Here is a 9,421-nt window from a genome sequence, read left to right as displayed (position 1 = left end):
AAACACATGTTCATAATTCAATCCAATAAAAGCATGCCACGTAACCTAACACAAATCTCAACACATTTAATAAATGTAAAATGATGGTGATTGCAGCTATACTTAGCTAGGCAGGTCTTTATTTATATATGTTTCCAGTATTGATAAATTGTAAGTGATAATCTATGCAATGGGAACTAAATTAAAAAGAATAAGACAAAACATTTTCATATAATTCAATCCAATAAATGCAAGCCATGTGACCTAACACAGATAAAAACAAATCGGTTCAAGTGGTGGAGTCAAAGTCTGTATGTACCCAAGAACCTGAAAGAAGAGCTCTCAGATTGAAATTGATTCAGGTTGATGGAAGTGGCAAGCTCTTTTTTCATTGTTTGCTTCCAAGTTATAATTCTTAGCTTGTTCAGTTTAGCATATGCAGCGCCTATATCCGGAGGAAATGACACTGATCTACAAGCTTTACTACGGTTCAAAGCCAATATAATTGGTGATCAGCTCGGAGTTATGGAGTCTTGGAATAGTTCTGTTCACTTCTGTCAATGGCATGGTGTTACATGCAGTCGCAAGCTTCGGAGAGTTACCAAGTTGGAACTGCAGCTCCTAAAACTCTCTGGATCTTTATCACCATACATTGGAAATTTAAGCTTTCTCAAGGAGTTGAATCTTGAGGGTAACAGCTTCTACAATCAGATTCCTCAAGAAATTTGTCGCTTAAGAAGATTGGAAACTTTAGAACTGTCCAATAATTCCATCACTGGTGAAATTCCTTCCAATTTATCTGCTTGTTATAAGCTTACATTGGTCGGTATGTGGGGCAACCAGCTAACAGGAGAAATACCTGCTTCGCTGGGTCTCTTATCAAACTTGAAAGTCTTGAATTTTGCCATCAACAGATTGAGAGGAAGTATACCACCTTCGTTGGGGAATTTGTCATCCTTAGAGGAGCTTTCTTTGTGGACTAATTCATTAAGTGGGGTTATACCTGAAGCTATTGGACAATTGACAAATCTTTCAGTTTTTTTGGTAGAAGAAAATGCAATTTCAGGTACTATTCCCTTCACAATGTTCAATCTCTCCAATATGAGAAGTTTTGATATTGGTGGAAACAATATTCAAGGTACTCTTCCTTCTGATTTAGCAATCACCATGCCATATCTTGAGTTCTTTTCTGCATGGAAAAACCAAATCTCAGGAAAAATCCCGATTTCTATATCGAATGCCTCGAATCTGAATATACTTCAACTTAATGAGAATAGACTTATTGGAAACGTCCCTTACTTAGAGAAGTTGGATAAACTAGCTAATCTTCTTCTAGGCCCAAACCATTTGGGAAATGGAAGAGAAGGTGATTTGAACTTTCTCTGCAGTTTAATTAATAATACCAAAATAGAAACAATAGATATACAAACAAATAATTTTGGAGGGGTACTTCCCGAATGCATTAGCAATTTTTCTAGCACACTTTTATTTTTAGTAATAGAAAATAACAAAATATTGGGAAAAATTCCCGATGGGATTGGAAATCTCATCAATTTGCAGGTGCTACGGGTATCACAAAATCAACTATCAGGTCCCATTCCTCTCAACATCGGGAGGATTCAGAAGCTAAATAGATTTGACGCTCGTTATAAATTTCTCACTGGGACTATTCCCCATTCTATTGGAAATTTAACAGGGTTAACATTTCACTAGTTAACAATTTTCAGGGCAATATTCCTTCAAGTCTTGGACACTGCCAAAATTTGCTTACATTGGGTCTTTCTTACAACAATCTTAGTGGATCAATACCCCCTCAAGTACTTGCACTTTCATCCTTGTCCATTTTACTAAACTTATCATCGAACTATTTGACTGGTGAACTTCCCGCTGAAGTAGAGAAATTGAAAAATCTAGGTGATTTGGATGTTTCAAAAAATAAGTTATCTGGTTTGCTTCCAAACAGCCTTGGTAGCTGTGTGAGATTAGAAAAGTTGTTTCTTGGTGGTAATTTGTTCGAAGGGCCCATTCCTTCATCTATGAGTTCATTGAGAGGTCTTGCGGCACTGGATGTATCCGATAATAATCTTTCAGGTGAGATTCCTGAATTTCTTGCAAGCTTTGGGGCACTAGAGTATTTAAATCTCTCATTTAATGATTTTGAGGGAATAATACCAAGTGGAGGAGTCTTTAAGAATTCAAGTGCTACATTTGTTGAAGGGAACGATAAGCTTTGTGGAGGCATCACTGAGTTACACTTGTCAAGATGTAACTCGGAAAAATCATCAAACACTTCTCTTCGTTTAAAACTAGTTATTGTTTCTGTAATTTTAGGAGTGACTTTGATATTCCTTTTTCTCCTTATCATGTTGTTTCGAAAGAAGAAAGAGCATCAGCCAACAGCAACTTGTGCAGAAAATTCACTTTTACGGTTATCATACCAAAGCATCCTAAGGGCTACTAACGGATTCTCTACGCAGAATTTGGTTGGTTTGGGAAGTTTTGGCTCCGTGTACAGAGGAATTCTTGAAGAGACTGGAGAAGTTATTGCAGTAAAGGTGCTTAATCTTCTAAATCATGGAGCTTCGAGGAGTTTCTTAGCTGAATGTGAGGTCTTGAAGAACATTCGACATCGAAATCTTGTCAAGCTTTTAACTGCCGTTTCAGGTGCCGATTATCAAGGCAATGATTTTAAAGCCTTGGTTTATGAGTTCATGGTAAATGGAAGTTTGGAGGACTGGCTGCACCCACCTGCTGGAGCCAATGAACCAGAGACAATAAGAAACCTGAACCTCTTCCAAAGACTTAATGTGGCCATAGATGTGGCTCATGCACTAGAGTATCTGCACCATCCTTCCCAAATATTGATCATTCATTGTGACCTCAAGCCAAGCAATATTCTACTTGATGCGGAAATGGTTGCCCATATAAGTGACTTTGGCTTAGCAAAAATCCTTTCTGCAGACAGGCTTAACTATTCTGCTAGTCAATCAAGCTCCCTTGGATTAAGAGGAACTATTGGTTATGCTCCACCTGGTAAGTTCACTTTATTTATTTCATGATTTAAAAGCAACACATACATTCTAAAAGATGTTTATATATATATATATATATTAGAGTGTTTTGCTCTGCAATTATTCCTATATGTAATTTTTGATGAACTAATTGTAGAATATGGCATGGGAAGTGAGTTATCAACAAAAGGGGATGTGTATAGCTACGGCATCCTCTTGCTAGAGATGTTTACTGGGAAGAGGCCGACGGATGAAAAGTTCAAAGAAGGTTTAAGTCTTCACAACTTTGTTAAGTCAGCTTTACCGGATCGAGTGATTGAGATTTTAGATCCCATTCTTGTTGAAGAAAGAGTCCAACAAGGAACTCTCAAGGGAAAATGTCTGAGAAATGAAATACATCTTCAGTGCTTGAATTTGATATACGAAATAGGACTCATTTGTTCTGCTGAATCACCAAGTGCACGTATGGACACGAGTGATGCTGTTACCAAGCTTTGTTCCATTAGAGACAAGCTTTATCCTACCGGATTACATCATGAGGTTTGTAACTTAAATATGTTGCTCAATCAACGGGTAATAACATCTTTTGAATGTAATAAAATTAAATTGGTAATTTCCCATTGTCATTATCATCATAATTATTGTGAAAGAAACTACATAATTCCAAATACTGAATATGTTGGAGGAAACAAATTTGGGCTGCTTCAATTCAACCCCATTACAACTATTATTTACATGAATTAAAGATCACTCTCATACTCTACCAATTTGTAACATCTCCAACTTCATCTGATAATGTTGATTATTATTAATTAACTAGATTTTGTCCTGAAATTTAAAGAGTTAATGGCAAGTAAATAAATATTTATAATTATTATTTAAGTGTTTTTATCTTTTACGTTAATAAATTTAATATTACATAAAAATGTGATATTACACGTAAGTTGAAGGTGGTAATTTTTCTCCTTCCCAATACGTGATGGGTGGCTATTTTCAAGGTGATCTTTTCTGATTAATTGGGACTTGTTTTTGTTGGGTAGAGAGTTGTGAACTGTTACTTTGTCAAAGTATATATTCTCGTTGCCTGGTTTTACACTCGATTTTAGGCATTATTTGTGAGTGAATTGAACTGTTACTTTGCCTGGTTATTCATAATATTTGAAAATGCATGATTTGGATTGACTGAGTCCTCAAAATCTTGATGGTCGTCTAGTAAAGACTTGTTCATAAAAAAAACCTTGAAGAGAAGTATTGTCGACATCTATTTGATGAAACCTTGAAGGAATGCTGCCCTGGAGATAGTTAAAATCTAAACCAACTTTTGTTAACGCCGATAAATTTCGGAATAGTCCCGGAGAAACAATTAATATGACCGGTAAAATTTGTTTAGCTTTTGAAGCCTCCCAATATCAAATGGTATGGGACCTGACAGTTGGTTTTCTGATGCAAATAATACCTCCAAATTGACGAGATTACCAATCCCATCTGGGATTCTTCCCATTATTTCGTAAAAGGGTGTTGGAAAAACTGCTGATACCCCTTCAAAAGTATTGTCACTAATAAATAGAAATTCTAATTATTTTGTTATCTTGGCTTTGAACTTGAGTAAATTTTGTTTATCAGTGGCGTTTCCTCTAACTACAGGGTCTGCTGTACCAAGCAAGTTAAGACACTGGGAGTCGAAGCATGAGAGAAGTATTATAACTTCAACGTAAACAAGGAAAAAAGAGCTGGAAAGTTTCCATCAACCTGAATCAATTTCTATACGTATTTCAAAGTGTTCTGTTGATCAACAAGAAACAAAGTGCAGTATAAGTAGTTCCTCGACATTTTATAAATAGAAGGTTCTATTAATAAATCATGTAGGGACATTTTATAAGTCTCCCTTCAATCCAATAGAAAGGAAGTCTATATCATTTAATATGGATACAAAAACAAAGAGTCTTAAATTTCAGTGATTTCTGACCACACTTAGGTGTAAAATCAAGTATATTCCATGTCAAACATTTGAATACATTCTTCCAAATTGGAGTAACATAAATAAAATCAAAGCATATTGGCATTATCTCAAATTCTTATTTGATGAGGATCCAATAGTTTAAGAAGCACAGAGAAAAACAAAGCATTAATACAAAATACACTGAGAAATGATCGGTGGAAAGCTATAAATATTGCATATTTATTCTCTTTTCTCAAAGCATAGTGCTTTTAGGCGAAATGTGGAGACCTGCTAGTACCCAATAGAATGTCAACAAAAGATAAAATCCAACACTTTGACTGACCCAAGCCTCTCAACTTCATCCATACGACACCTTAGATACCTGCATGTTGAAAACAGGGTAATCTGTTTACTTCTTCATATCATCTAAACATAACACTTAACTCCAAAAGTAGTGGAAATATGCTTTAAGTTATGGAATGATTCAATATTTTGCTAAGATAAGAAGTTATCTTACCTTTCGACTAAGCAAATTTATTTAAGTTCGAACCTCATGACTTAATCGAGTTGGATGAAACTTGTCTCTAATGGAACAAAGTTTGATAACATCACTCATGTCAATCCGCTCATTGGGTGATTCAGCAGAACAAGTGAGTCCTATTTCGAATAGTGAATTCAAGCACCGAAGATGTCTATCATTTCTTGAGTTTTTTACATCGGGAGTTCCTCGTGTGACTCTTTCTTCAACAAGAATAGGATCCGTAACCTTGACTATTCGTTCTGGCAGTGCTGCCTTAACAAAGTTGCGAAGACTTAAACCTTCTCTAAACCTTTCATCGGTCGGCCTTTTTCCTGTAAACATCTCAAGCAGTAGGATGCCATAGCTATACACATCACCTTTTGTTGACAACTCGCTTCCCATGCCATATTCTACAATTAGTTCATCAAAATTACATATAGAAATAATTGCAGAGAGCATGAAAAATTGATATTAAACTATGTGATTTGCTTTTAAATTATGGAAGAAAATACTAAAGTGAACATACCTGGAGGAGCATAACCAATAGTTCCTCTAAATCCAAGGGAGCTTGATTTATTAGCAGAATAGTTCAGTCTGTCCGTAGAAAGGATTTTTGCTAAGCCGAAGTCACTTATATGACCAACCATTTTCTCATCAAGTAGAATATTACTTGGTTTGAGGTCACAATGAATGATTGGTTCTTCACAATGATGGTGCAGATATTGGAGTGCATGAGCAACATCTATGGCCACACTTACTCTTTGGAAGAAGTTTAGGTTTCTCACCGTCTCCGGTCCATTCATGCCAATAAGTGGATGCAACCAGTCTTCCAAGCTTCCATTTTCCATGAACTCATAAACCAAGGCTTTAAAATCAGTGCCTTGGTAATCGACTCCTGAAATAGCTGTTAGTACCTTGACAAGATTTCGATGTCGAATGTTCTTCAAGGCCTCGCATTCAGCCAGGAAACTCCTAGAAGCTCCACGATTCAGAAGATTAAGCACCTTTACTGCAATAACTGCTCCACTAGCTTCAAGAACTCCTTTGTATACAGAACCAAAGCTTCCTGAACCAACCAAATTCTGCGTGGAGAATCCATCCGTTGCCCTTACGATGCTTTGGTATGATAGTTGTAAAACCGAATTTTCTACGCTAGTTGTTGTTGCCTGTTTCTCTTTCTTCTTTCCAATCCACAAGATGAGGAGACAAGTAAAAGCCAGAGTCACTCCTAAAGTCACAACAATAATTGCAACTTTTAATCTAAGAGAATTGTTTGACGATGTTTTCAAGTTGCATCTTAACATGTGTAATTCGGGGATGCCTCCACAGAGCTTACTGTTTCCCACAACAAATGTTGCACTGGCATTCTTAAAGATTCCTCCACTTGGTATCACTCCTTCAAAATTATTGAAAGAGAGATTTAAGTACCTTAAAGCCCCAAATCTGACAAGAAATTCTGGAATCTCACCTGAAAGATTATTGTTGGATACGTCTAATGCCTCAAGTCCTCTCAGTGAACTCAAAGATGAAGGAATGGGTCCTTCAAAAAGATTTCCATCCAAATACAGTTTCTCTAGACTTACACAGCTACCAAGGGTTTTTGGAAGCAAACCGGATAACCTATTTTGAGAAACATAGAGTTGACCTAGATTTTTCAAATTTTCTACTGCAACAGGAAGCTCACCAGTCAAATGGTTTGACGATTAGTCCAGTATTATGGACATGGATGAGACCCCAAGTAATTGAGGGGGTACAGGTCCACTAAGATTATTATAAGAAACACTCAAGCCAAGCAAACTCTGGCATTTGCCTATACTTGGAGGAATGTTGCCCTGGAGATTGTTAAAATCTAAACCAACTATTGTTAACGCCGATAAATTTCCAATAGAATGGGGAATAGCCCCGGAGAGAAAAATTTGTTTAGCTTTTGAAGCCTCCCAATCTCAAATGGTATGGGACCAGACATTTGATTTTCTGATGCAAATAATACCTCCAAATTGACGAGATTACCAATCCCATCTGGGATTCTTCCCATTATTTTGTTCTCGTCTATTTCTAACCGTAAAAGGGTGTTGGAAAAATTACTGACGCATTTAGGAAATACCCCTCCAAAATTATTGTCACTAATAAATAGAAATTCTAATTTGGTATTATTGACTAAAGTGCAGAGAAAGTTCAAGTCACCTTCTCTCCCATGTCCCAAATCGTTTACGGCAAGTTGAAGCGTAGATAGTTTATCCAACTTCTCCAAGGAAGGCACCTTTCCACTAAGTCTATTATCATTAAATTGAAGTACGTCTAGATTTGAGGCATTGGTTATTGAAATCGGGATTTGTCCGGAGATTTTATTTCCCCTTACAGAAAAGAACTCAACATATGGCATAGTGATCGCTAAGTCAGTATAAAGAGTACATTGAATCTTATTTTCACCAATATCAAAGAACCTAATATTGGAAAGATTGAACATTGCAACAGGAAGCGTACCAGAAATTGCATTTGCTGCTGCCAAAAAAATTGAAAGATTTGTTAGCCGTCCGAGAGTTTCAGGTATAATCCCATCTAATGCATTATATGTCAAGGCAAGTTCCTCCAAGGATGACAAATTACCCAATGAAGGTGGGATACTCCCTCTCAAACTGTTGTTGTAAAAACTCAAGACTTTCAAGTTTGACAAGAAACCCAGAAAAGCAGGTATTTCTCCTGTTAGCCGGTTGCCTGCCATACGAACTATTGTGAGCTTAGAGCAAGAAGATAAATTGGAAGGAATTTCACCACTTACGGAGTTGTTGGTCAGATATAATGTTTCCAGTCTCCTTAAACCACCAATCGATTGAGGAATCTGGTTATAGAAGCTGTTGTTCAAAAGATTCAACACCCTAAGGAAGCTCATATTTCCAATGTGTGGTGATAAAGATCCCGAGAGTTTGAGGGACTGTAGTTCCAATTTGGTGACTCTCTAATACTTGCGACCGCATGTAACGCCATGCCACTGACAAAAGTGAATGGAACTATTCCAGGACTCCATGACCCTAAGCTGATCATCAGTAATCTTGGCTTTGAACTGGAGTAATGCTTGTTGATCAGTGTCATTTCCTCTAACTACAAGGCCTGTTGGAGTTTTTGAGAAAACTTGCTGTAAAAAGAAAACAAGGAAAAAAGAGCAGCATGCTTCAAAATGCTTTTTTGATAGCTCCATCAACTTGAATCGTGATGAGATTGATTTGTTTTGAGAGTGCTTGGTTCATCAACCAGAACTAGCATGCAATATAAGTAGGCTTCAAACTCTGGTATCTCCTGTCAATTGGTTCATGTTTTCCAGCTTTGAAAATCACATCACATGCCTCCGATTTTCTTGGGAATTTGAGCTAAATGCTTCCTTAAGGAATCTGGTTGTCGATTTTTTTTCCACAACTAAGTCAAAATTGATGTCCTAAATGCTTGACAACTGGCATGAAATTTTAATACTATGACTGCTGTTGGTGTTAAGAACCAAGTGCAAGCAAGTTCAGCTCTGACTTGAGCAACAAGGCTCGAAACTTGCTGAAGAAACAAAACAGAATTCAAAACAGAAATTGAAAGTGAAAACAAAGAAAAATAGAGTATTGGATGATGAAACTTAAATGAAATTCATTAAAAATGAACAATGGCTTAAAGCCAATACAAATACCAGACATGAGCTGGTCAGCATAAACAAATCAGCACCTAAAACACTACCAAATTCCACTAATTACATTGTAACTTACAAAACCTTACTTGCACTCATAGACAGGCTGATTTTTCATCTTTTCAGCACCTAATACATCAAGTACAACATGTTTTGTTTTCAACTAAGTTACAAAACATTAATTCAAAAGTAACAAAATGGAACAGTAGCTCGATCTGCAGCTGCAACTTCACTGGCTCGGGCTGTTCCTGGTGCAACAGGGCAGCATGCTGGCCAACTTCAACAATAGCGAAGGAAATGGAATTCAT

The 9,421-nt window shown here is 36.8% G+C and overlaps 3 protein-coding genes across 3 annotated transcripts; 1 reads left to right on the top strand and 2 right to left on the bottom strand.

Moving 5' to 3' along the window:
• The first annotated feature begins 345 nt into the window (after positions 1-345).
• LOC105775731 (probable LRR receptor-like serine/threonine-protein kinase At3g47570) lies at positions 346-3,734 on the top strand. The gene is given in 3 exon segments (XM_052622576.1): positions 346-1,689; positions 1,692-3,012; positions 3,148-3,734. Coding segments are annotated over 3 exon segments (3,252 nt in total).
• Positions 3,735-5,046: 1,312 nt separating this feature from the next.
• On the bottom strand, positions 5,047-6,764 carry LOC105775730 (probable LRR receptor-like serine/threonine-protein kinase At3g47570). The gene is made up of 3 exons (XM_052621934.1): positions 5,976-6,764; positions 5,447-5,859; positions 5,047-5,311 (listed from the first exon to the last, which is right to left on the bottom strand). The coding sequence occupies exons 1-2, from the start codon at positions 6,751-6,753 to the stop codon at positions 5,468-5,470; spliced, it is 1,170 nt and encodes a 389-aa protein (XP_052477894.1). The 5' UTR covers positions 6,754-6,764; the 3' UTR covers positions 5,047-5,311; positions 5,447-5,467.
• A 549-nt stretch (positions 6,765-7,313) lies between these two features.
• On the bottom strand, positions 7,314-9,421 carry LOC105775736 (LRR receptor-like serine/threonine-protein kinase EFR). Its single transcript, XM_052622575.1, has 4 exons — positions 9,308-9,421; positions 8,915-8,989; positions 8,413-8,582; positions 7,314-8,301 (listed from the first exon to the last, which is right to left on the bottom strand). Exons 1-4 carry the CDS (start codon positions 9,419-9,421, stop codon positions 7,314-7,316), a joined length of 1,347 nt encoding a protein of 448 aa, XP_052478535.1.

This window comes from Gossypium raimondii, chromosome 10 (genome assembly GCF_025698545.1).
Source record: "Gossypium raimondii isolate GPD5lz chromosome 10, ASM2569854v1, whole genome shotgun sequence".
In the NCBI taxonomy this organism is placed as follows: domain Eukaryota; kingdom Viridiplantae; phylum Streptophyta; class Magnoliopsida; order Malvales; family Malvaceae; genus Gossypium; species Gossypium raimondii.
The sequence above is the reverse complement of the archived record's forward strand: the minus strand, read 5'-3'. Positions and strand labels throughout refer to the sequence as shown.

Coding starts and splice junctions, on each gene's coding strand:
- LOC105775730 (XM_052621934.1), bottom strand. CDS start 6,753: ATGTTAAGATGCAACTTGAAAACATCGTCAAACAATTCTCTTAGATTA. Junction 5,860..5,975: donor TATTGGTTATGCTCCTCCAG/GTATGTTCACTT, acceptor AACTAATTGTAG/AATATGGCATGGGAAGCGAG.
- LOC105775736 (XM_052622575.1), bottom strand. CDS start 9,421: ATGAATTCCATTTCCTTCGCTATTGTTGAAGTTGGCCAGCATGCTGCC. Junction 8,583..8,914: donor TAACACCAACAGCAGTCATA/GTATTAAAATTT, acceptor TTCTTTTTACAG/CAAGTTTTCTCAAAAACTCC. Junction 8,302..8,412: donor GGCGTTACATGCGGTCGCAA/GTATTAGAGAGT, acceptor TTTGAACAACAG/CTTCTATAACCAGATTCCTC.